The sequence below is a fragment of the Bombyx mandarina genome, chromosome 08 (assembly GCF_030267445.1).
Source record: "Bombyx mandarina strain Sakado chromosome 08, ASM3026744v2".
NCBI classification, from domain to species: domain Eukaryota; kingdom Metazoa; phylum Arthropoda; class Insecta; order Lepidoptera; family Bombycidae; genus Bombyx; species Bombyx mandarina.
In genome coordinates, this window is record NC_143215.1 from 9,301,493 (window position 1) to 9,329,436 (window position 27,944).

Here is a 27,944-nt window from a genome sequence, read left to right on the forward strand (position 1 = left end):
TAGTAATAGCTGACTATATTAAAAAAAAAAATAATGGCAAAACTCATAGAATATAAACACGGTGGAGAGAAAATATTAAATCATTAAAATTGTACAAAATTAATTTTTAAGCAATTGAAACACTCCAGAAAAAAAAACTGGAGTCTGTTTTTATTGTATAATATTTTTCGCATATTTTTCTATTTAAATCAAGAATAACACTGGTGAAAAAATATATACATAATATATATATTTGAAGGAATGTTTTTATTAACTAAATATATTCTATAGATGCCACAAAGCGGTGGCAAAGGTCCGAGGTGTTCGACCAAATGCCGAATTTACTATTTGAAACATCAAACATTTTCATTAAAACAATAAAAACAATCTTATCAACAAATGATATGTAAGAAACGGAAAAGTCTCCCTAAACTTAATATGTACTTATCAGAGTTTAAAATAATAACCACAAGTAAATTTTAAACAAATATTTACCATATCCTATGTATGGTACCTGAATAAAAAAAAAAATTGCTTGTATGGGTGGATGAGCTCACAGCCCACCTGGTGTTAAGTGGTTACTGGAGCCCATAGACATCTACAACGTAAATGCGCCACCCACCTTGAGATATAAGTTCCAAGGTCTCAAGTATAGTTACAACGGCTGCCCCACCCTTCAAACCGAACGCATTACTGCTTCACGGCAGAAATAGGCAGGGTGGTGGTACCTACCCGTGCGGACTCACAAGAGGTCCTACCACCAGTAATAAATAATTCTCATTTATTTATTTCAGTTACTTAGTATACAATTTAACAAATGTAAAAATATGTTATGGACAAATTGGTATATATTTTAATTTATTTTTGTAAACAATATCCCTTGTGGTTTAATATAGACGTGGTGTCATGAAGTCATAGAAATTTATTTATTCAACATTTTGATATAGTACGACGTTAAAAGCCCGAATAGTAACACTACAATATAGCTAACAATTAAAAGTAATTTAACGCGTTGAACGTCATGACCGACGCCAAACAAGTAACCCACCACCATCACCAATATCAAGAATTGTCCAAAAAATCGTGGAGGTGAAGAAATGACTCAAAAATAGTGGACAACTTATAGAAACAGTGAGTACCTACTCATTATTTTCCAAGAGATAACAGATGACAGACACTGTGTCTGTCACGAACCCCCCTCTTCTCTCCCCCCGACCCGAGTTATTGGCGGTCACAGGATGTCCGCTGCAGTCCACTGGGCTAAAAATGGTTTCTAGTCTGGTGTTCAACGATTAAATGAAATCGAAACTTTACGAAAGATTTGAAGAAAGTACTTTAAAAAAAAATTACGCTATTTCAAGTATAATGATTTTCTTGTGTCATAGACAACAGCGGAAACAATGCTGTGGTCTCAAGTGAGCAACGAAATCGAACTCTTAGGTAATAAAAAGGTTGATTGAAAATTTTAAAGAATCATCTAGAATGAACTAAATGTATTTATTATTATTTATGTACAGTCTCACCATCAGTTAAAAAATTCAGTACTTATTCGACCTGAAATTTCGCTACTATATCTAAAACATATTTATTAATAAATTCTTAAAGTTTAATTAAAATGTACATTTAAAAGAAAACAGCCCTAATTTTTAGTGCTCGTCGATTGTGAACTATTCTTTTTGGCTTCAGCAATCCAGCTGTGTATTCTTTCTTTGAGTTCAGTGTCTGATTTTACTTGATCCATGGAGAGCGGCGACCTGTTGAATGGATCTGACTGATCACTTAAAAGATGCCTGAAAATAATATGGACTATTTTATAACTCTGATCGCTCAAACCGCATTTATGTTAAAGAAAGAATCATAAAAATCGGTTCACCTAGAAAAAAAAACTGAGGTAACACACATAAAAACAACTATTTGAGTAACCTCCTTTTTTGAAGTCGGTTAAAAAGGCAGATCGTCCACACGCATATATTATTATAAGGTCCAAAGATATCTTACACATGTATCCTATACGACGGGTGTACTGAAATCTTTCCCGAAAGAATTTTAATTACTGCGCATTGCATTGTACTCTGTGTATCGCAATCTCAAATCAGCCAATTCATGAGCTCAAATTTGAAGGGTTGTCAGTAGATTAGAGATGTACTTGTTTGCTTCAGGGCAGCAATAGGCTGAAAAATAGTACCGGAGCGGGCCCAAAATACGCCCATTAGGGTGCCTGTCCACCGGAGCGGAGCGAGGCAGCGGAGCGAGGCAGCGGAGCGGAGAAACGGAGAAGTATTAACCAATAAGATTGCACAAAATAAAAATCATAAGATTGCAAAATGATTTTGTACACCCTTAATATGTTATCACCGCCGACAGTTAGATAACTTGGACAAAGTGATTGTGACGGGAATTTGGGGCGACGACGACTGCTTTCCATTCTTTCCGCAAGATCGGGAATGAAAGAAGAAGAAGAATATGTTATCAATACCAGTAATATGTTTTTTGCTTGAAGGGAACAAATACCTGGCTATTGTCGTCCTGTCGACCGTGGTCCTCGAGCTCGGAAGCACGACGGGGTCCAGCATGATGGTGCTCATGATGGGATCGAGGAACTCTTCTGGAGCGTTCGCGAGTATTTCCTCGTCTCTCTGCTTCTGTTCGGCGAGCAGTCTCACTCGCTCGGCAACCTCCCGCAGTGTGCTTATGAGAAAGCCTCCACCGATGCGGACTGTTCACATTTTATTTCTTACGTTAACCAAACTATACAGCAAACAAACTTTATTTGTTAAGATTATATTGTAAATTTCATAGATCAAATCATAAATCTGTTATTACGGTAACCATGATTGTAAAATTTAGTATGAAGAAAATATATCGTTCAGACTTGAGGCTGAAGACTAAATCGTTAGTATGTAAAAAAAGTATTTAAAGTAGTGTATTAATAAACAAAAAAAATTAAAGCGTTCTTTTGAAGTGAAACTTCTTTAGAATCGTTGTTATTTCAAGCTCGATGAAACGAAAAAATAAGTCCATAGTCCTTTGTTCTTTTTCAGTGTTATACTCATGCGTATACATCACTGACCAGAAATAAAACATTACCTTACTAGGCACTTACTAAACATACACTTTTTTGCCGTATAGACAGACGAGCATACGGCCCACCTGATGGTGAGTGGTTACTGTCGCTTATGGACGTCAGAAATACCTGGGGCAGAGCCAAGCCGCTGCCTACCGATCATTGATCACTGTTCCGATTGGAGCACAATTCCAAACAGGGCTATGTAACTCAAATAGTAGCTGATCGTACATATAATACGGCTTTTATAGCATTTATAATTAAAAAAAATACAGTGTGACAACCCAAGAGGTTACCTTTTTTTTATACAGGAAAAAATCACCGAATCCCGTATGTGGGAGCCGAACCTCACTAAACACTCCTGACGCTCACAGCCGACACCCTACCGCGGACCGTGTCGGAGACCAGTCGGGGCCATTGAGACGGCGGGACAGGGTCGACGCAAAGCATATTACATTTTTACTGGTGGTAGGACCTCTTGTGAGTCCGCGCGGGTAGGTACCACCACCCCGCCTATTTCTGCCTTGAAGCAGTAATGCGTTTCGGTTTGAAGGGTGGGATAGCCGTTGTAACTAAACTTGAGACCTTAGAACTCATATCTCAAGGTGGGTGGCGCATTTACGTTGTAGATGCCTATGGGCTTCAGTAACCATTTAACACCAGGTGGGCTGTGAGCTCGTCCGTCCCATCCAAGCAATAAAAAAAATCATCCAAGAAGTTAACTAGTATTTTTTTTTGAGTTTATGGCTTGGTATCTGGACCTTTAGGCCAAGGTTACCTAGTACAGTTTCAGCGAGGGTGAACAGTTGCGGCGAGTAGGAGCGGCCGTCGTCGGACACGGCGTTGCAGAACCGCTCGTTGTTACCTAGCTCCACGTACATACGACAAATGTCCAGCACTGTACTGGCCGGGTCGAACTCGTATTCCTTCATGTCTTTTACCTGAAATGTTTTTAGGGTTAAAGGAATGAGGCCGTCAGCGCAAAAGTGGCCTAAGCTTACCATAGTTAGTTTGGGAGGCTTAAACGACGAAAGGAAAGATCTTCCACCGAGCGGGTGATATTTGCTCGGTAGATCGACGGTCCGAATGTTGTTTTTCTTAACTTGTATATATGCATGCTTATGAAAATGCCGTAAGTGAGATTCAGGCATCTGTCAAATATTTTGCGTTCTATGATGGCTACCCGCCACAGTTAGTATGGAGATAATGAGGTTCGAATTTACCTTTACAATAATATTTCGTAGGCAAAAAAATACGCTCTAAAATGATGTTTACAAAGGCATCTATTATCTATCGATGAAACTAGGGATAGGCTAATTTTGCATCAAATTATAAATGTAATGTAAAAAAAAAATATAAATGTAATGTTAAAATTATAAATATAAATGTTTTAAATAAATTGCAATACATGAGCACGAGCATGAGCATTTTTTTTCTAAAAAATATATACTCACTTTCAAATTCTTTTTGTTAGGTCCGACCAGGTTCAGCAGGAAGTAGTTGAGCATCGACGCGATCCGGTCGACGAGCGTCGGGTGACAGAACACGTGCGGCGCGTGCGCGGTGAGCCGCACCAGCATGCGGATCGTGTCGCGCCCGAGTATGTTATCGAAGCGCGCCAACATCCCGATGTGTGATAGATTCGAGAAGTTTTGTTCGCGTTCGTGAACCGGCAAGTTCCTCCAGGCGCCGGATTGTCTGTAATTGTTTTTTTTTTACACATTTATATAACAGATTTAAAACTTAAAGTGATGCTTGTATACAACGTTACTTTGTATTATTAAAAAAACATTAACCTTTATCTATACTTCATATTATAAAGAGGAAAGATTTGTTTGTTTGTTTGTATTGAATAGGCTCTGAAACTACTTAACCGATTTGAAAAATTATTTCACTGTTTGGAAGCGACACTATTCCCGAGTGATATAGGCTATAATCTTTTTTGAAAAAATTAGAGATCCTTATTAAAATTTCAATAATGTAACCCAAGGTGTAAAAAAAATACTTAAAATATTCTTTACATCGCGTGTCCTGCGAAAACTATTGATGATAGAATAAAATAATGTATTACGACTTTGTAGAACACATGATTAATTACAGTTATGCCACAATAAGTATTCTTTTATTTAAAACTAGCTGACCCGGCAGACTTCGTAGTGCCTCAATCGATACATAAAATACCTAAAATTTTGTATAAAATAAACTTAAAACAAACAAAAGGAATCCGTCCGACTGGGGACATTTCATAGGAAAAACAAAATTGTTATTTTTATTTAATTCCGAGTATTTTCATATTTATCTACCTTTTAAACCTTCTCTGGACTTCCACGAATAATTCAAGACCAAAATTAGCCAAAGCGGTTCAGCCGTTCTGGAGTTTTGGCGAGACTAACGAACAACAATTCATTTTTATATATAGAGAAATATAGAATAGATATAGATATAAATTTAAAAGTTAAGGTGATGCTTGTGTACAACTTTATTTTGTGTTATTAAAAAAACATTACCCTCTCTCGATAATAAAGAAAAAATATATACTTATCTTAATTCACAGTTAAGCAAAAACAAAAAAAAATTATAATATACTTACTGTGCGGTTTGCATAGTTCTTATTTGAGCCATGTTCCCTAATGCTTCATCCAGTAAGAATATAGCGTCATTCATCAACAGATTGACGAAACGCAAAAATATAGGTGGATGTACAGCCTCCATATTGGATTCTGCTTCTCTTGCTAATTGACTGGTGTAATAAAAAAAAGAACCATAGTTAATTTTATAGCATTAAAAATATTCATTATTCTGGCAACACCGAGAATATCATACGTATCAAAGGAACGACGAATCGGCTCTTAGTTTAAGGACCGAATACTGACTTAAGCAACTATTTATCCCGGGAAAAATAAATGTTGTTTCACAATTTTTTTAATTGCAAAATTTTCTGTAGTGAAAGCGCGGTGACTGTCCGCCAGCTATTACCTCATATTGAAGAGTGACTAAACACTTCTTATATATTCCTCGTATCGCAATTATCAAGTTTTGTTCGGACATTTGCATTCCAAGTTAAACGTTTATGCACATGTCGCCAGCACCTACTTCAAGCGGGGGACCATACAAATAAATGTGTTTATGATATGTTTTCAATAATAAATTTAATTCAGTTTTATTAATGTGGATGCATTACATTACGCGTTCGAATGAACCTAACATGCAAATTAGTTTTTTTTTTCGATGCTAAGTATGCCTGGGGAGTGATTGACAGTCATTGAAAATTTAAAAGATTTAAGTTTGTATGCCGATTGTGTATTTACCTAAAAGATTCCCTGTGTTCTTCCAGTCCCCATAGGAATTCCATAACAAGATACATGGGCCGTCGGTAGTTGAACTTTTGTTCAAACTGAACACTCTGTCCGGTCATTTCTATGCCCACGAATACATCCAAAAGGCATGGCACGAGCTAAAATACAAATTCATAATACGTATACATTAATTTCAATAGAGTTAGCAAGATTTAGAGCTGATGCCTTTTACTGGTGGTAGGAGCTCTTGTGACTCCGCACGGGTAGGTACCACCACCCCGCCTATTTGTACCGTGAAGCAGTAATGCGTTTCGGTTTGAAGGGTGGGGCAGCCGTTGTAATTATACTGGGACCTTAGAACTTATATCTCAAGGTGGGTGGCGCATTTACGTTGTAGATGTCTATGGGCTCCAAGTAACCACTTAACAACAGGTTGGCTGTGAGCTCGTCTACCCATTTAAGCAATAAAAAGAAAATCTCTTCCATTAAAGTTACCTGTGATCTGTGAGGATGTTCTTTGAAGAGTTGTTCTCTGTAAAACGAAGCCAAACTACTTAAGGGCTGTTGGTTGTCTGGATGATTAGGCAGCATCGCTTCCAGACATTCAGCTAGTCGTGCCCTGTAAGTAATAGTTTACTTCATAATTATTATCTTTATATATATCGACGCTTGAAAGGCAAACGTGACTAAGCGACAATGTGTGAACTTTACAGTAGACTAATTTAAAGTTGAAATACCTGAAAACAAAATGTATTTTAACGAATCTAGCTGTAGTAGAATCTAGCTAGTAGCTGTAGGATTGAAATGATTTTAATAGACCTAGAAATATATTTTTTTTGCGCATCGAATATGGTTATTGCCTATCATTTATGTACAAAGCAGTTATTGTCGCTTAGTCACGTTTGCCTTTCAAGCGTCGATATATATAATTCTACTGTACGTGTGTATGTCACGAACGCTTCCTAAACGGATTTCAATGAATTATTTTGTATGCGTTTGGATGGCGCTGCAGTCGGTATCCAAATTTTTTTCTTTTGTTTATCTTTACTGCAACTAAACGGCTGGATCGACCTGAATGATTTTGTGTGTATGCATTAAATAATTCATTTTGTGTATGCAGGACAACGTCTGACGTAAGACAAATATGGTTATTCAGAGTTAACGTAGATAACCGTAAATTGACTAAACAAATGGAAAATCTAATTAGTCCTAATATAATTTCGAAACCAATGCTATTAATTTTAGGATAAGACTCAATTATTGACCATAAATCGACTTAGTGGTCGAGACATCAAAAAAGAGAAGATATCACTGAAGTCGATAATTATAGCGCGCAGGACAACAATACTATATTTATATTTACCATATTCAATATATAACCGTGATATTCCCGTAAAATGGAAGGCACAATATAGGAAAAGGTCCTAGCTTGGAGCCGCTGAATGCGAAAATTTCACTTTAAAAAAAATATACTTAGGACAATGAGAATGAATGTGATTTATAAATACACACCTCAGATGCGGGTTGTAAGTACGCGAGGAGTCTCCCATGAACGTGAGCACGAGGGTGAGCGCGGGCTGCAGCAGGCCAGCGATGTCTGCTTCTTCGGTCGTAGCTCCGGCGGTGCGTCGCGCCATTGTTATTAAAACCACTATATTTTCCAATACGAACTCTGGAATGCATCTGTTAACGCGAAATCATATTTTAATATAGAAAGTAAATATATATAACAACAGAATTTTTATTTATTAAATTAGGTATTTAAAGTACTACAATCAGTAATTATTTGAAAGACTATTTGGTTTAAGCGACATTGTTGCAATTTCACACGAAAGCCATTTAAAAATTTAAAATTTGGAAAAAAATCACAACGAAAATACTTCTTCAGCTATTTGAATGGAGTAAAGTTAATTAAAGTTCGATTAAAAACATCGAACTGTCGATGCTAATGCCGAATAAAACGGACTTTTAATTACAAACAGCACAGCACCCCTAGCGGCAAACGTAGGCAAACGTTTCAACTGCATACAAAGTCGGTTAACTTTTACGCTATCGAGAACGTTAAAAAGCTCGCATTAAGCACATTTTTTACTGGTGGTAGGACCTCTTGTGAGTCCGCACGGGTAGATACTACCGCCCCGCCTATTTCTGCCGTGAAGCAGTAATGCGTTTCGGTTTAAAGGGTCGGGCAGCCGTTGTAACTATACTTGAGACCTCAGAACTTATATCTCAAGGTGTGTGAAGCAATTATGTTGTAGATGTCTATGGGCTCCAGTAACTACTTAACACCAGGTGGGCTGTGAGCTCGTCCACACACCTAAGCAATAAAAAAATTGTCCATCGATCTACGCAATTAATAAACAAACGGTTTAAAGTGTATACTAAATACCTTAGCGTGTCGGGTGCTGGTGTTGTTATGGGCATCTCGACCGGCAGTAGGGTCATGGGCGCGTAGTTACTTAGCGGCGTGTCCAGATCGGTCCGTATCGCCACTTGTACGAGCCACGTGCAAGTCGCCGCTTGAAGCCGATGCAAATTCGTCAGCATGTTCTTCTCTAGTAAAGCGCAACGCAGACTAACAAACCTACAGACAAGGCAATCAATGCAAACCATATATCTCTTTTGAATCTGTTCGGGTGTAGTTGGAATAGTCCCTTAAGTTACCAAAGATTAGGTAGGGAAAAAAATAATTAAATATGTTCTAGTATGGTATCGTGATTGCGTTACACGTATTGCGTTCACTTTGAACAACTCCAATAGTTTTTTTTGGAACTCAGTTTTAATGGTATATAAATGATTTGTTTCATTTTTATTTTTTTTCCTACGGCTGAGGCTATTTCAGTTTCACCCTAACGTGTGTAGGTGAGCTCACGGGGCTCAAACCGGAGTGTTGCTAACACTGACCCTAGCAAGAGCAGTGCTTCGCAAAATCTACCACCGGATCGGAAACGCGACCCACTGAGAAGATCCGGCGAGAAACTCAGTGGGCTGTGTCTGTGGGTTAATTCGCTCGTCGAGCCCTTCGTCGCAAGCGACGGGTTCGACGAGGACGGTGACCGGTGCTTGTGGTGCCTAAAAGCACCGTTAATGGTTGTTTCATAATAGTCCAGAATAATAAACTAAAAATAATGGTATCTATTTCGTAGAATAAAAAAAAACTTAACAGATACTTTATATTTGTATAGTCACAATCTACCTACTATTGTGGGTGTGTAATAAGTTAGGTACATTTACCATTTACGTTACCATTACTTTCCAACGTCCACCAAAACCTACAAATGATGGATTAAGCAAACGCCAAATTGACGTTCGCAGTGTGGGTACACTACATCTTCCAGCCCGTAATATTTTTAGTATTCAAATTTTGTAATATCTAGATTTTAGTATTCTCAAATAAAATTAACAGTAAAAATTATTGTTTTGTGTGTGCTTTTCTGCCTATTTTTGAGAATGTTGTACAAAATAACAAATTTTTTTTATTGCCCTTGTAGGCATACGAGCATGCGGCCCACCTGATGGTGAGTGGTTAACGTCGCCCATGGACTTCAGCAATACCAGGGGCAGAGCCAAGCCGCTGCCTACCTTGATATGATCTGATTACTTTTTGATGGTTAGAAATGTTAGTAGTGGTTATTTGAGGGTATTAAAGTGAGCAAAAGGTTATACCGCGTCATGAGATGATGCGTGCGAGTGCGTAGGGCTTCAAGGAGGCGCGGCGCGGTGCCGGCGTCGGCGAGGGCGCGCTGGGCCTGCCCGAGCTCGCGACCGCACTGCCATAGCTTCTCGGCGCAGACGCGAACACCTTAGCAAACCAGTACTTGTAATAAATGCTACAATGAAAATCATATTTTACTGGCTGACCCGGCAAACTTCGTAGTGCCTTAATCGATGAATAAAAGACCTAAGCTTTTTGTATAAAATAAACTTATAACAAACAAAAGGAATCCGTCCGACGGGGGACACATCAAAGATAAAACAAAATTGTTATTTTTATTTAATTCCGAGCATTTTCATATTTATCTACCTTTTAAACCTTCTCTGGACTTCCAAAATTGGCCAAATCGGTCCAGCCGTTCTCGAGTTTTAGCGAGACAAACGAACAGCAATTCATTTTTATATATATAGATATAAGAATATAAGATAAAATATAGGATAGAAGATAGATTTTTATTTTTATAGATGGGTGGACGAGCTCACAGCCCACCTGGTGTTAACTGGTTACCGGAGCCCATAGACATCTACAACCTAAATGCCGCCACCCACCTTGAGATATGAGTTCTAAGGTCTCAGTATACGGCTGCCCCACTTTTCAAACCGAAACGCATTACTGCTTCACGACAGAAATAGGCAAGGCGGTGGTACCTACCCTTATCCTTTAGGCCACGACAACGTGTTTTTAATAAATTCCTAAAATGTGACATGGTATATAGAAGAGGACGCGAAAGAACGTAATATTTAAAAAAGGATCTAAGGTCTTATATGAATTCATCTGCCACCAATGGAATGCATTACATTTCCGGTCCGAAATATAAACTTATTAACACTCGCATGAGGTACTTATTCGCGCATAAGTCGCATGACATATTCTAAATGTCTATGAAGGTAATAAATAAGAATGGAGTTAATAAGAATTTGCTCAGTAGACCTGGTAAACAGTTCGAACGTCGTCCTTTAAAAACATTCAAATATCCTTAAAAAATTCTTAAATATGTTAGTGCCATTCTGATTTTCCGAACATCTTCTATTTACAACAATACTAAGCAACTGACTTTTTCAAATAAACATTATACATGAGAGCTATATTTTTATTGTACTAGATAGATCAACATTATATATCAAAGAGAGCATTGATCTGGAAAGTGTCTAGCAAAAGGAAGAGTGACCGTCCCAGAACAACTTGGCGTCGCGCAGGAACTGGGCGTCTTGGGCATGACGTGGGAGGAGGTAGAATTGACTGCCCAAGACTGATGGAAGAATTTGATTCGAGCTCTACACCCCAGCAGAGGGTTATAGGAAAGAATGAAGAAGAAGAAGATACGGCAACAAGCTTATTTGGTATTGAGTATGAAAAAAATCATCAATTCTTACCCAAATCGATACATTTCTGTGTCACAAAGAAACATTCAGTTACGAAACTATATGTTTCGGCCGTCGGTCGTTTTATAGATTGTCCGTTTTCGTCTTCTCGTGGTGGTAATAAGCACGTTTCATTATGTAGGCTGTCGAGATGAACAGATTTCGAGGCACATTCCTCGGGCTGTAATATCCATATAGTAAATAATTTTACTTTTTAATTACCAGTCTTAATATTATCACTGAAAGTTATATTACACAAAGAAAACTAAAATTTTAGCACAACTATTGAATTATATTTTTTTACAGACGTAGAAGCTCAGTGGCGAGCAATTGGAGAGGCTTATGTCCAGCAGTGGACTGCTATATGATGATGTATGATGTAGAAAAGAACTTACCGGAACAGCTCCATAAGTTGGATCTATTTTAAGTAATTTAGGGTCATCTGGGGAGGCACAGAATGGCATACAAAGTTGCAATAACACTGCACCCAGGTTCAACATGAAGCCGTCGGACACGCAGTTCAGTGTTGCAGCACTGATTTCTCCAGCCTGAAACAACAGTTGGCATAATTAAACGAACATAATGTTACAAAAAGAAAAAATGATTCCATAAAAATATTCTCTATAGCCGGTGCAAGAACAAAATAACAGATGAACAATGTAGTTTTAATGAATACATGAGTGGCGGCATTATGTTGTCGATGTCTATGGGCTCCAGTAACCACTTAAGACCACGTCCAACCATCAAAGCAATAAAAATAATACAAATGATTTTCTTACTTGTACACTCCACAGTTTTCCTCTTGCTACATTCGCACTCAAACATTTACCGGTCCAAGTGAGTAGACGATTACGCATCGCAGGTCCACATTTCAACAGCCCCAGAAATATTCTTTGCATATTATTGTTTAAATGTGACAATGCATTCCATATTGAGGTTTCTATTAATGAGTTGGCTGCCTGAAATTAAATGTTCCAGACAATTCACAATTCAATGTAAAAATTTACATTGGCATTAAAAAAATACAAATTTGTGATGGCTTTAAGTTTGGCAAGCATGATGTTATTTAATTTTGGTTTTTTGTTTGTAATATTTTACTATATAGTACATTTTGAATGAGGAATAAATAATTTGAAGACTCTTGAAAATTCACAGTGTTCATATCAAGCTTTTAAATGATTTTTCTTACCCTTATAGTAGACAATTGTAGGGCCAACTGGTATTTAATTTTTACAAAAATCTATTAATGTGAGTTAAGGATCGATACATGAAATACAATGACATATTTTTAATAACTCAGTAAGTAGGCGAGCTTGCAACACCCAGATAACGGATATTTGGGGTAGCCACTCCAACTTCAGATTCGAAGTAGACGAGTTCCTGTCGGGGTCACTCGTTTAGTGAGATTCAGGTTCTGTTAAAAACCTTGTGGTTTGTGATAACTACTGGCTACAGATTGTAGTCACCCATGTTAATGCATGGTGCACGGCATAAATAGGCAGGATGGTAGTACCTATGGAGCTTAACAATGTACCCTACATTCTTGGTAGGTTTAAAAGAATAAATTCTGTATTTAGATATTAATATATTATTCCTTCATCGCAGAAGCAATTTGTAAATATTTGTAAAGGACATCTTTATTTAAAAAATATATTCCATTGTTCAATTGGCCTTTGTAGGATAATTGTTAGTTAATTTAGGTTATTTCAGGTCTGTACACACCATATTGTATTATTTTTTTGCAAAATCTATTACTTAGACATATTTCAGTTATATGTTGGTTATATTACGTATATTATGTATGTATATGAAAAACTCACCTGATCCATTGGTTGTTCAAAGAATTCATGAAGTGATAAGGCAGTTCTAGGTAGAACCGACAAACTCAGAAGAGCACCAATAACTGAGTCTTGATACAAACGTCCATTATTTTCTACTTTTGGCTCACTTTCCTCCATTAAAATTGGTGCTAAATTAGGGTTACCTGTAATTTATACATGTGCAGATAATTATAACATGAAGAGTGCAATTTTTGTGTTTTATCTATCAATACAAATATACGTACGTAAGTTTTTAAAGATGGAAGCCTTGAAACATAGTAAGCATGATTTTAGGAGACTTTAATGAAGTTGTTGTCAGTTTGTATATATGTAAATACAGAAATCTTTACTAATGAAATTACTTTAAAATATGGCATAAGTACATAACAACCTATCAAACCTAGCTAAATTTTATAGCTTATAAATGCATATATAATAAGTTTACTTTGGTTTTTTTTGGTCATTTATTTTGCAATTTGCATTTGATTTATGCAAATGAAAAAAAAGGGCATCCAGAATAATAGATCATTACAGAGTTTTTTTTTCTTGGTTTGGAAGGGTGGATGAGTTCACGTCCCACGTGATGTTAAGTGGTTACCGGAGCCTATAGACATCTACAATGTAAATGCCACCATCTACCTTGAGATATGTGTTCTAAGGTCTTAGTTTTTACAGTACTTATTATATAACACTGCATTTATTGTAAAAGCCAGTTTTATGTAGGCAGATAAAAGTAATGAAGAGACCCTATACATCACAAACAATGGGTTTTTATTGAGGAATAAAACTGAAAACTTGTAGGTGGTGATGTGTATGGCGGGAGGTCAATGCGTATATAAATCAGTCTTTTAGGCATGCAAAAAATGTATCTTTTGTTTTCATAATAATTATTATAATCAAGTGGCTATACTTACTAGCAAATAAATGTACAGATGGTAAAATATAATTCGGTAGATTGATTAAATTAGACTTCTTTATTTCTGTATTAATTTTTTGGAGAACCTCATTCATTGTGGATTTAAGTTGTGCTTGACTTTCATTATCACCTGTAATAATTATGATTGAATAATCTATAGATAATTTTATACAGTATGGGTTTTATACGGGTTGTATATGGTTTCATACAGTATGGGTTAAATTACAAGAATTTTAATAAGAAAAGTACACTGTATAATAGTGTAGTGTGTAGTATAATGGTGTACAGTCAGAATAAGTTTTAACCACTTAGCAGCAGGTTGACCGTCAGCTTAATTACCTATCTATACATATAAAAGTCAATGTGTCTATGTGCCTTATAGCTCAACACTCTAGAAATGACTTGAATGGTTTTTATAAAATTTTCAGGATTCTTCAGATTGGTCTAGGGAGTGTTCAATGGATCAAACTCAAATGGAAGATCGCCCAGCAAAGACAGTTGGCTTTATTCATATAATATTGCATTACTCAAATCCAATTCAATCCAAAAAGTGCATGTTTCAACTGAGAACAGGCTATCATGTTTAAAGAATGGTGTTGAGGCCAATTTAGGAAAATGTATATTTTAAACAATAAATTAATTAATTTTATATGGCAATATTCTAAATGTATTCAAAATGATCAGCTTCCTATATAATAAATAATATTTATATCATAATAGCAACCTATGAACACTATTATAAAGAATATACTTACAATCTGATACCAGTGCATTGACAATATCTGTAAAAAATGATTGACTCAATGGGTCAGCATGTTGTAATAATCCTAAAAGCTGTAAGGAAAAGTCTTGGTCTTCAAAGAGTGCTGGTTGTTTTAAAGCAGTCACTGCATTTCGAAATATTAATTCTCTCATTTTTGACACAGCTCGCTTTTCGATCATGTTCTTGCTATTGTTATAACTTTGTAGATTTTGTAAGGAGTTAAATAGATACAGAAAGACATGCTTCTCTATGACATGCTCCTTATAAACTTTGGTACCTTTTGGAATAACATTAGACTCAACATCTTGCAAAAGTAATCTTTCGAAAAGTGCCTGTTCCAATGCTTCGAAGTCTATGTGAATGCGAGGTTTAGTTGCTTCAGCAAGTTCTTCTAAATATACTAACTGTTTTTCATTATTGGGCCGATTTTCGACTGCATTTACATTTATGGTACAGTAAAAAACATTTTCAACGATGTTGTTTACAATTTCTGTTTCTTCATCAACCTGGACTGGCACAGAAGTAATAGTTATAGGACTGTCTTCCGGAATTGGAGTTTCAGATGGAGAAGTTCCCAGTAACCCAAGAAATGGATTAAACTGTTGAGACATATTTTCGCCTTACCAATTTAAAATTGATATTGTTAGGACAGTTCAGAAAAGTGACAGTGATAAAATTTTGAATAAATATATACAGTGTGATTAATATTCTCAGAAGAGTTTAATATTGAAGTCATTCACAAAAAGTTATTGCAATCTGTTTTGTTTTCGAAACTGATGACTTATCACAAATTTGATAAAATTTACATCATTTTACATGACAATAATTTGACATTTTCCCTTCAAGTGATTGAAATCACATGGAAATGACGTTTATCCTTTTAAGTTTCATTCGTTAGCACAGGGGTTTGCTTGATTTATTTTTCGAATAGAATCGATATATGTAATTGTAAAACATAAGCAAGTGTATTTTTGTGTCGGTCGAGAAAGATTCCGATGCACGCTGAAAGCTTCTAATAACACTAACTTTTACCTGCGGTTATATTAGGGTCAAGTTAGAAAAAATAAATTCCTTTGGAATAGTATTTATTTTCTGGATAAGTGGTACTCTGTATCCTTTGGTGAACCCTTGTAGTCGTATTTGAAAAATTACATGTCGATCAATAACAAATATATAAGCTCACTTTGACCTACGTTTGTACTCACGTTACATTCTTAATTCCGAAAAACAAAACACGTTGAATTTTCATGAGATAAAGCTATGCGAGTCTTAACTCTCAATGTGCTCTTGTCCATAAACTATCATTTGGTTTGTAGATCCATTGTTATTTTATTCATGAGAAAACGACAACACTATCATATTTAATAAAGAAAGTAAGTATCCGGTGTAGCCCGAGTCATGTCATTTTCTATGTTTAAAAGTATCATATGTGTTAATCCAGTTACAAACTATCTTTGTGCGAAATTTCATCGAAATCCATTACAACCATTTGTGCGAGAAAGAGTAAAAATATACATTCATTATGACATTTTTCTTCATTTGTTATATTATTCATACTTAGGTCATAATTATCGGGCATGTTATAAACGCACAATGATGGGTGCTAGCTTAACAATTTCCCTGAAATTGTCATGCGTTCTAATTAAACTTTAAGACTTCCGTTGTACTTGTTGTTCACTTGGAACATCAATTTTGTGTCAAGGTGTATTAAACCATCCACGTTTAGGTCCTTGTCTCTGGTTACCGCTTACTGTCAGGTGGGTCATAGCTTTGTACGTCCATGTTAGCAAGTAACAAAAACAAAATAAAGCTTTTTCGTTTTCAATAGCTATTCAATGGGCTTTCTTCATGTGTACCAGCATAGATTTAGTGAACAATGAATAATCATTGAGACTATTTTCTATATTAAATATATGAGTTTATGTTTCAATTGTTTTGTAAATCTAATAGGATAATTTGCTACGCTTCACGGGAGGTAAAATAGAATGACTAATGATGCTATTTCATAATACCGATATCTAAAATATTTTTCAAAATAGAGGTCAGAGCTTAATATGCACCGTAGGTCGATTTAATTTGAATTACTAGCGTTTACGATTCAGTTTCAAATTTTATGACTGGAAATTCAAAATTTATATCAATCAAAACTGATTTTAAATCGCATTGACCTTATTTTTAGATTTGAGCGCAAATTACTCGCAAAGATAATTTATTTATAATTTGAGAAGCCTTCGTTCTGGCAATTCGATCTTTTCCCTTTTTTGTTGCATTAGCAACACTGGTAAAATTATGTGTCCAAAAAAAAAATATGTGTCCAAGTTAAGCAACTTATTTTTTATCTTTAATGTGAGATTCTATTTTAGAAGTTCAATATGTGACAAAAAATACTTTATATATTTTTGAACTCACATAAAAGCTGTAATTATGACTTATAATCAAATAATCTGATATTTTAGTATTAAGAGCATCACTTAAAGTATCAAAATTGCAGCTTGACTTTGTAGATGGCGCTATAGCTTCCGCTTCACCAGCGCTTCAACAGATTGTGCTGAAAGACCGAACTAAAAATTTTAAGCCCACTGCCATGTTCTGCAGCAGTCGTCGTTCGAAATCATTGTAGCGCACTCGATTTGTTTCGTCTAATGCAACAATGCTATGAATATTTACATAATACATGGCGTATAGTAGTCGCACATAGTGAACCGTTGATTAATGTAAGATTGGTAACACTTATATTATTTGCTAGTTAGGACAATAATGAACGCGTGGCCCCCATTTTAGTGCTTGATCAGGTAGTCTACGTGCTACTCATTACATATTATCGCTTATCGAGTAATACTGGAGATGTTCAGAATAATGGTAATATCAAAGGGTAATATCGTTCAAAATGTGATTCCAATCTAAGTAATGATTGGAAAAAATTCCATCATAAAATGGCGGCATATAATTGATCACGCGATTGTATCGTAGCCGCCATCTTGGCAAAATTTGCATGAGAATGTTAAAAACATTTTTAACGCCAGCTACACTTATTAAATAATATAACACAATTATATATAATAGCTTTGGAACGTATCTCGTCAATCCCATATTTATGTATATATTTACATTTAATTTTATGTACGGGTGTTGGTTCCCATCTATTTTTCTCTTATTGTGACTCGTAACATTTACTATTTAGGTGTATTATCTGTTGATGTTCGTATTACAAAAACCACAAGTATTTAACTTATTGTGCGTTAACTGCGCAATATGCGCAGTCTTTATCGTCGTATACTTTCATATTCAATGCCTTTGTGTGAGTGTAACACCGCGTGACCTCAATGAAAGAAAGTACAAATAATATAGATCTTGCTGTTCTAGAAGGCTGACGTCATGTCATACCGCGGCGAAACCGCAACCCAGCAAGACATTGTGAAATGTGAACGGCCACCCACTGCTTACTTTGTTCGATTCATCAAATTATTAAATTTGAAAGTAGTGGATCTATGAACAGTTACTGTACCGACTTCGACTGTCTATGTTGATTTGGTCTATCATCGCAAACAAGCATTATTGTGATTTTTGGAGAATATTTCCAATGCTTATACTTTCTACGAATATTAGGTATAGTATCTAAGCAAAAAAGGCCACGTCCGTGTCCATTTGGAATATTTTATTAATAGATAACCTATTAAGAACATTTTCGAACAGATTTAATGTTGAAACTTTGAACGTTGAAAGTGTGTGTTGTGCTATATTATGTAATTACACATTGATTACACAAAGGTTTTGATTTTCAGAACGTACCTAGGTACATATAAAGATTATTATATAAATACGAATTTATTTATGCCCACTTATGTATTTACATTAATAAGCATACCTAACTTATCTCAAATATCTTATTTAAATTAAATGTTGGCTATATAACCAAAATTTCAGCGTAGTTGATGTGACAATGTATGACCTATTTAAAATGTCTTTCATCTTTTTGTCTCTTTCACACCAAGCAGTCACTAGTTGTTTTGTCGCAATCGATTTCTTACGCGCACACACACAGTAGGTACTCATAGACACCGGTGTGTATTTGAATGTATTTCCCATACGATAAAGAAATGGCGTATTTATATCTATTACCAGTAAAACATTTATTTTCTGATTTCAGAAACGAACGTTAATTTTTGATACTTATTTATTTCAATCGCCTATTTAATATACAATTCTCGAAACGCTCACTTGACTGATTCATAGTTTCGAAAGATACCTATTTTGTATTTTTGTTTACGTTAATAGCTATGTATTACTTGTTTTAACAAATTTACCGGATTTCTTTCCATTCTTTGTTTATAAGACAGTGAATGAGATGTATAACGTTTAAAACTATGAGTAGATTAATGTATGCCTCAGAAATAGTCTATTGGAAAAACAACTACGATGAGCATTGTTATAGCTACTAATGTGGCATAATCTCTCAGTTTTAGTAGCTATAAAATGCTTTAAAAGGATAGTAGAAGTGGAAGTGCAGAGAAGCGATTATCCCTTTTTGCAATGATATTGTATGTTATGCTAGCATTTTAAACAAATTCTGTTGATTCTTGCAAAATTGTTTAATCATTGGGCGTAATGGGTCTACGTGGGGCAAAGTATGACTCAGCGTTATGGCCTCGCCGCTACCCGGCGGTCAGTAGGGACCTGAACCTCTATGTACATAAATGTACCGGGTAATGAACTAAAATAGTAAACTATAACGCCTAACATATGGTTTTATGATTAGATCATTTCATTTGTAGTTACATTTTTGTCTGCCGTAAGTTCTTATTCTGTTCTTTGATGAAACTATCATATTATTGAGGATCTCCTTAGATATTACATTCCCTTTTAATGCCTACATCTTAGTTTACGAAAGCAGTTGAATTTTGAAAAGGAATTAATGCTTAGAATTAAATGATCATCATCAGAATGATCTTTAACAATTTAGTGTGTTATTTACTTCAAAACTGATAAAATTGAGTTCATTTTGGAGTTTTTGTCAGTATTATGTATAATACAAACGTTCTTTTTTTGTATTTATTATTGTCGTTTGATTCGAAAAAATACAGTTGAACTGTGCAGTCTCCGTTATTTTTGAAGTTAAATCGTTTTTTTCTCTGAATTACAGTGAAAACTTCATAATGGCACAATCTACAACTAACTACGACGACCTTGAAGATGGAGAGATTGAAAGTGGAGATGAGGAAAGTACTGAAACTCAAAATGTTGATATTATCAATGAAAATTCATCTAAGCTTGAAGAAAAATCTAAAGAAAGCCTTGAAACTCAGGATCAATATTATTCAAAATCAGGTAAGAAAAAGAGATCAAAATCCAACAAAGATCATAAGTCTAAGGATAAAAGCAAAAAGAATCGCAGGTATAGTAGTCCTGTAGAGGATGACTTTGCTAGTAATATCGAGAAAGCAATTAGAAAGGCTATGAATAAAAATGAAGCCGAAGACGATCAATCTAGGTTAGACGAGGATCGTCGTAGATACAAAAAAAGGAAGAAACATGATACAAAAGAAGGTTCTAGTAAAAAACGTAAGAAACAAGAGTATTCCGATGAAATGGACGAGAGTGAAATGATGTGTGTGAGAGGTGCATCCCCCGTACAGAAACAGTCTCCGGTTGAAGCATATGAAGAAGATGACAGAGATTCTTATGCTTCAGACAGCAGCCATGAATCGCGCGGTCATCAACATCGTCAACAAAGGCAAAAACACCAGCAAAGAGATCGATTTAAAAATGATAGAGGTAAAAATGAAAAAAGAAGGGCGGCACATTCGATGCAGGATACAGACGGAGTTTGTTTGTATTATATGCAGGGAAAATGCCATAAAGGAGATGATTGCATTTATTCGCACGATGTTCATCCTCCACGGAAAATGGAACTTTGCAAATTTTATTTAATGGATTGTTGTGCTAAAAGAGATAAATGTCTTTATATGCACGCGGATTTTCCTTGTAAATATTATCACACTGGTCTTCCTTGTATTTACAAAGATGATTGTAAATTTGCCCATGGTAAACCACTGACTGAAAGTTTAAAAAATATTCTTTTAAAACACATAGAATCGGCGCCCAAAGAGATTTTAGGTGATTTTCCCCGACTAAATCGAGAAGGAGCTCTGAAAATGTTACAAGCTACGCAAGCAAAACTGAAACAGGAATATCCTGACTTTATGGAAAGTCAAGAAAAAACTATTCCTTCGTTGTTTGAATTAAGTATTCCGAACCCTCAAGGTTCTGATTTTTCTGTAAATCAATCCAATAATGATAAGCAAAATAAAATATCGCCTAAAGTACGACAGTCAAGGTGGCAAAATGATAATTCTAAACAGAATTATAATGACAGCATGTCTCCAAGTAATACTACCAACAATACAAATGTCTTAAGTTTGAAGAACCTCAATGGTGTATTAACGCCGCGACAAATATCTGACCTAATCAAAATGGGTATTGAAAATTTAGATCAACTTGGACAATTAACTGTTTTGCAGCTAAATACAATAGGTCTTTCGTTAAAACAAATAACCGAAATTCAACTAAACACAATGAGTATTCAAAAATTAGGATTAATAAATAATTCAAATGACAGTCAATCTAATTTGTTAGGATCCGCTGCGGCGAATAAAGACCTGGATTTAAGAGTACCACCTGTAATTCCCGTATCTAGTAATAATTCTATCCAGACTGACCTTCCAGGAAAAGACGTAGACATGCGTGTTCAACATTCAATATCAATTTTGCAAACCGAAGATATTAACGATAGAGTTGAAACCTCAAAAGAATTGGGAATAAGTAAAGATACAATTGATATCGATCAATATACAAAAGATGCCTTAAAATTTGCTAGTAAAGATAAGGAGAACATTGATATTTCAAACGAACCGTTCGAAAACAATAAAGCAGTATCCAGCGAATCAAAGGATGTAGATCACAGAGTGTTACCGTTTGTGGAAGAGACACCAAGGTTAATTTTGTCAAATGCAGACGGGGCGTCTTTAAAACGAGAGTGTGATACAGACATAAGATTTCTTCATCCGGAACCATTATTTAAAAATCCCGAAAAAAGGCATCGTCGTTCAACTACTGATGATGACGATGACAATAATTTATTAATAGACGAAAAATGGTACTCCAGCGACGAAGAAAAAGCTAGTAAAAAGAAATCGCCATTGATGTCTCCACAAGCGTCTCAATCTCCACAAAATCCTGCACCACACGTTATAGAACCATCAGCTGTTCTAAATAGAATCGGAGATTTATCAAAAATAGATATTAGCGAAGAAGTCACAAAATTACTTAACACAATGAAAAATAATTTACAGGATACGAAAAATGAAAATTGTATCAGTGGTATTAGCTCGCCAAAGTCACGTGATCCTCGTTCTAGGAAATCTCCAGACAAAGCGCTGGAAAATTTTAAAAAGCTGGGCAGTAAAAAACCATCAAGAGTTTCAATTTATGAATGTGTTGACGGGGAGCCTACGGATGGACGTCGGCGCACGGATGTTGATTTACGTAACCCGGATATGAGTCTTCCTGCATTTGGAGACACAGATTTACGCCAGAGCTCCAGTGGTGACATTGATTTCCGTTTAGGATTACCATTTAAGCCATTGCCAAATTATACACCTGCATCAGAAATAAACGCATCTATAAATTGTCATCCTCCGATTCCTTATAAATTAGTAACGGTTTATATACCTCGACCAGATTACTCTGATATAAAAAATAGTACGGCGAAATCACAAGCACTTGTTGATCCTAGGTTAAGAAAAGTTTTTAGGCTATCGACAGAAGAGACTAATAGTGATTCCGAAAAAACGTCAACTAAAGCGTTAAGTGCGACAGGGCCTAGGATTGATCCCCGCCGGAAGCCCAAAGAAAGCAACGAGGATCAAAAAGTTGTGACATTGGACTTACAAACCATTTTACAAAATTCAAACTGGTACAAAGAGTTAAGTTCCACTCAGAAAATATTTGTCAATCAACATTTAGTACCAGTAACTCAGATGATCAAACAGTTCCACCAAGACAATGTTACAGGCAAAAAAATTGATCTCTCTTTTATACAAAGCAATTCGATTTTATGCAATATTTTTACTAATTTAGGTATTACTTTGGGCGATAATGGAGAGTATTCATATCTACCAAAACCCAAAGAAGCTTTACTGAAGACTCCGTCTAATATTAATCAGAATACGAATCCTTTCGGTTTAAATTCTAATATGCAATCGGGTCCGATAGACGGTGGTATGAATATAATGAACATTCCCCCAATGGGAATGGGTGGTATTAACAATATGAATAACATGAATAACATGAATAATATGAACGACATGAATAGCATGAATAACCTGAATAATATGAATTTAGGAAACATGCATGGGTTCACGGACCCCCGCGGCGGTCCTACTCCTGGACTACTCGGAATAGCTCCAAATATACCTCATAACTTCAATGCCAGTAATTATGGTGGACCAAACAATTACGGGAACATGCCGTTTAACGGACCCGGCTCGGGTAATGACTTTAACTTTGTCGACAGCGAACAAAATTATCCCAGATTTCCGAACAGAGGGGGGCATCGCGGTCGCGGAAACGATCGGTGGAATCGAGGGGGCCCAGGTAGAGGGAATAGAGACAGAAAGAATTTCAACGATCGTGGTAATTGGAAAAATGATAGGAATTAACTTATAATGTTTGAAAGTCATGCGTTTAAGATATGTAAATTATTGTAGATATAATATAGATGAATCCTTCCACAACTGGGCGTGATCAAGGTGATAATTAATTACGGATTATTACATAGATTTTATATTTTATAATCCAATAAGTTTTACAGTTTTTTGTATAGTAATCCTGTCAATTGTAATTTAACGTTAGTTAGTTTAAAATCACTAAAATAGCGTAAGGCTTGATATAGTTAACAACGTACTCATGAGGAGCCAAATTTTTAAGACTGAGTGCAAGTTTGTAAATGAGATTTTAGTTTTCGTTACAATGACTATGTCATCTTGAATATTTATATCGAACAAGTATGAGTTTAGAAACGGTATTCAAAGACAAACTAGGTTTAAAGTTAATTACGTTAATTTTAAGGAAATGTGTAAAATTATTCAAACTTAAAAGCAATAATTAGCATAATATTTTAGCTAAATCGTTATAAGGCATCCTTAGTCTAATATTGCCAGCGGCCTACTCGAGTTTAAATAAATTTATTTTATATATTTGTGTTCATTTCGTTCCTTCACCATAGGCTCGTAAGTCAAAGCGAATTTATGAATTCATGATATCGATACCAAACAGTATAATTTATATTTTGCAATATTGACCTTCGCACGTCGAAACTCACCTTAATATTGTGTTACACTCATAAATTATCTTCGTAAACACTGAATAAAACTAAACATTTTGTTAAGTATTAAATAAAAATGCTTAATTAAATGAAGTATATAATTGATTTAAACAATTTTAAACATATGTGTTTGTGCAAGAAAAGAATTTGTTTTTTGTAAAAAAAATATCTGAAGATACGTAATTATCATGGTTGCTGTCTTTGATGGACAACTGGGCTAATCAAATTCTGGCAATGAACTACGTCCGTGTTTTCGTATGTAAAATTATATTATATCTTATATTTTTATTTAATATTATATTTTTAATAATTAAATAGCGGAAGTATATGTGACCGCTAATAACGAGTCTCGGAAACATATCTACCGTCTGTGTTTTTCATTCCAGAAGATCCTCTAAAGATTGTTGCGGCATTTTGGCTTTACGTAATTAAATATACTTAAACCTTGTATGATCACGATTAACTTATGATCTCAAATTTCATGTTTAAATGTACTTTTTTAACTTTGATTGAACTTGTATTTGGTACATTGACTACCTTATTAACTATGCCCAGAACTTCGATTTTTCCATGTTTTTCAGTGGAATGAAAATGAATGTCACAGTGATATACGTAAGTATGCGTTTATTTATTTTTCTCCAAATTCTATACATAAGGATGATGTCACCGGATAATATTATACTTTATACCGACTGAAGTACAGAGGTTATGTAATTAGAAAATTCAGTTTTCAAACGTTCACGTTCTGTTCTCAAATTCACGGCGACTTGAGATATTCTTGAAAATGTCGAAGCTGAAAATGAAATTTTTCAATATAGGTATCTGAAATACAACAATTTCTATGAATCATTTACGTAACAACGAATGATGACTACTTACATAAATTAAGATGACCGACATCGTATTGATCATCAGCGCAATTGTAAAACACCACACACTGTTTAGTGGATAGCTTTGGTTGAGATACAAAGTAGTTATATAGTAATTCTAATTCTCTAGGAGCGACTTCTGATGTATTGGATGAACAAACTAAAATTACTCCTTTAACTCCAAATCTTAAAGCAGGCCAGCATGATTCGAATCTGAAACGTGAGTCGTCCATACAATCTAGGTAGAGACGTGGAGGGAGGCTATGCTACGAGGGACGATTAATTTTAGTATTAAAACAATTATTGTGAGAGTTTAATTACAGTACACAAAATTAAAAAATAGTCATTTAATTCTGCTTCGATAAAACAACTCATGTTTGACTCATCCGAGGTTTTTTGGTGCGTCATTAAGCGTAGGTATCTACATGATTAGGTAGGTACATGGTTTGTAATGATTATTAAAAAAACGAGTAATTTTAAATTGCATTATCATTACATTAATCTTAGTCACTGATTAATGCGTGGATATCGAAAATGGTATTATTAAAGGTGCATACCTAGCTGACAAAATTGAATGAGGTGATCAAAGATCTTCGTTTAGTTTCATATTTGAAGTAACTTTTATTTTTTCTGGTGTTGTCTGGTGGAAAGTGGTCTGAATCTTATTTACAGTTTGAGAATCACGTCAAATAAATTGAGTTAGTGCCATAAAAAAAACAAACAAACAACGTTATGTTCCGGCTTAAAATACAATCGGTCAAAAACTTCACGTAGTAATAAAATAAATTATTGAACGAAACTAAGAATTCGGTTGCACTACAAATACATAAAAGTAAAACACAAACTATAATATCACCATAAAACAAACGTAATATAATCCATGCTTTTATAGTATAATAAATTCGAACGTGAATTTCTTGTATTTTCAAGTCTGGACTAATGAAGACAGTCTTGACTACACTGATACACTGAGTTTTGTAATACACGTTGTCGGGAGTACAAAAAATTACATGGAGCATCTTTCATTCATAAAAAGGTCTGTTCCCGAGGGATACAATTTATTTTTCTACATTAAGGCGAGCGTAAAACCCATGATACATAACTCGAATGTTAGTAAATGTATTTATTACAGACGAGTGTTTAAATTACACATACGTATGTTTTATCCCCTTGCTTTGCCTACAATACTTTTGCTGACCTTTAAATTACATTTATATTGTGTATTTTAAACTAGTCGGGTGTTTGTTTCATTCAATAATGTATTTTATTTCACACTTTTAGCTATTTAGTTACGAATAAAATAAATTAATATGTAGGCTCATATAATTCAGTTAGGACCTGCCTGGCTAGATTAAAAATTTTGGCGCGTTCTATCTTTAGTTAAAGAATACAATGAATTTATTGGAATAAATCACGTCACGTCACACCTCATATAATTAAATTTATCAAATGGTCAAAGGTTGCAAATCGTTCCAAAGAACGAGACATATACATAAGCTGAAAAAACCTTCCTCGGCAATCGGTGGGCAAACCAAAGCTTGACATAGAAAAGCGTACTAAAGATACGCCTGACACAAGAGAGTTTTAGTTAAGTTTTTATGTACCACAAAGAATAGCAAGTTATCGTGAAGTTATAATTTAGGCAGTCATTTGATATTGTTAACAAAAAAATATTTAACACTTACCTATGATCACCACTACAGTCCCACAATTCTATATCTACGTTACTATTCTTTCCGTTATAGTTTATATTTGACTGGTCGAATTCCACTATTCTTACTCCTTGAGTAGGCTTCGGGTTTCCCGCTTCATCAATATTAATAGAATTCGATAAAAAATTAGCTATTTGAGTTTTGCCACTCTATAAAAATGAAATCGGAAATAAATTGTAATTTCATTATTCCTAAGACAAGACAGACTTTTGAATGTTAAAATAATATTAATCTGGCCAATTGATAACACAACTCTACAAAAAAAAATTCGTTCTTTGTCCTAACATTTATACTTGGTTAATTATTCACAAAAAAGAAAATAAAATACCTTTTTGTTTGTATAAATTTTGCTTTTGTGATAGATATAGTAATAATACTCATTTTTCAATTTTTTTATAAATTTTAATTAAATTTAATAGTTTAAAAAAAACCGCGCTATGAGAGGGGTGTTTACGTTTACACAGTGCCACTAGATGCCACTGGAGTCATAAACAACGATCAGGTGTTTTGTACAAGCCCAGAAAAACTTAAAATATCACGAAAGTGTAAATACGATGCTGATGCATTTTGTTTCATATGTGGCGAATATATCAAAGTTCAAAAGCAAACTGTTTCATGCCATGTATTTTTTTTTCGTTTAGTTACGATCGAAAATATCGAAATTTCATGCTTTGCAATCAAAAACTAATTTGGTGTTGACCCGTGTAATATAATCAAAGTTCTTCTTCAATGTATATACATGTGTATATGAAGTTAAAAAGTATCCGCGGGAATTTAATTAATTGCTATAATTTAATTTATAGGTATTTATCATAAGATCATTTTGTATTATTATGGAAACTTACTTCAGAGGGACCTATCATCAGTATCTTCAATTTATTAGGTTGCATGATGATTTTTCAATACGTTGTAGCTTAGCAAAGGTAGATGTTATGTTGTATTTTCACTTCACTGTATTCTTTTGCTTTATAATTATGTAGAAAAACTCATTTCAAGTTTCTTTTTAGAAATCCCAATCGTGTATTGTATTTGTTTGTCGTTTATACCCAGCGTTACCAAGACGACAT

General features: G+C 34.9%; 3 protein-coding genes across 5 annotated transcripts; 1 reads left to right on the forward strand and 2 right to left on the reverse strand.

Annotated features, from left to right (window-relative positions):
• Positions 1 to 836: 836 nt before the first annotated feature.
• Ube4A (Ubiquitination factor E4A) lies at positions 837 to 15,773 on the reverse strand. The gene is made up of 16 exons (XM_089729204.1): positions 14,907 to 15,773; positions 14,150 to 14,281; positions 13,236 to 13,399; positions 12,195 to 12,374; positions 11,811 to 11,963; positions 11,428 to 11,596; positions 10,006 to 10,141; positions 8,729 to 8,923; positions 7,852 to 8,022; positions 6,835 to 6,958; positions 6,352 to 6,497; positions 5,634 to 5,783; positions 4,498 to 4,741; positions 3,822 to 3,984; positions 2,491 to 2,695; positions 837 to 1,769 (listed from the first exon to the last, which is right to left on the reverse strand). The coding sequence occupies exons 1-16, from the start codon at positions 15,523 to 15,525 to the stop codon at positions 1,619 to 1,621; spliced, it is 3,102 nt and encodes a 1,033-aa protein (XP_089585330.1). The 5' UTR covers positions 15,526 to 15,773; the 3' UTR covers positions 837 to 1,618.
• A 1,702-nt stretch (positions 15,774 to 17,475) lies between these two features.
• On the forward strand, positions 17,476 to 24,168 carry su(sable) (suppressor of sable). 3 transcript variants are annotated; one of them, XM_028181262.2, is made up of 2 exons: positions 17,476 to 17,628; positions 20,055 to 24,168. In XM_028181262.2, exon 2 carries the CDS (start codon positions 20,068 to 20,070, stop codon positions 23,629 to 23,631), a length of 3,564 nt encoding a protein of 1,187 aa, XP_028037063.2. In that variant the 5' UTR covers positions 17,476 to 17,628; positions 20,055 to 20,067; the 3' UTR covers positions 23,632 to 24,168. The 3 variants fall into 3 exon arrangements, with proteins under 3 accessions (XP_028037063.2, XP_089585331.1, XP_028037060.2); XM_089729205.1 differs by having other exon boundaries at positions 17,509 to 17,706; XM_028181259.2 differs by lacking the exon at positions 17,476 to 17,628 and adding an exon at positions 18,067 to 18,520.
• On the reverse strand, positions 18,060 to 27,932 carry LOC114248131 (intraflagellar transport protein 22 homolog). The gene is made up of 4 exons (XM_028181263.2): positions 27,723 to 27,932; positions 26,851 to 27,026; positions 25,176 to 25,378; positions 18,060 to 25,089 (listed from the first exon to the last, which is right to left on the reverse strand). The coding sequence occupies exons 1-4, from the start codon at positions 27,765 to 27,767 to the stop codon at positions 24,980 to 24,982; spliced, it is 534 nt and encodes a 177-aa protein (XP_028037064.2). The 5' UTR covers positions 27,768 to 27,932; the 3' UTR covers positions 18,060 to 24,979.
• Positions 27,933 to 27,944: the final 12 nt, after the last annotated feature.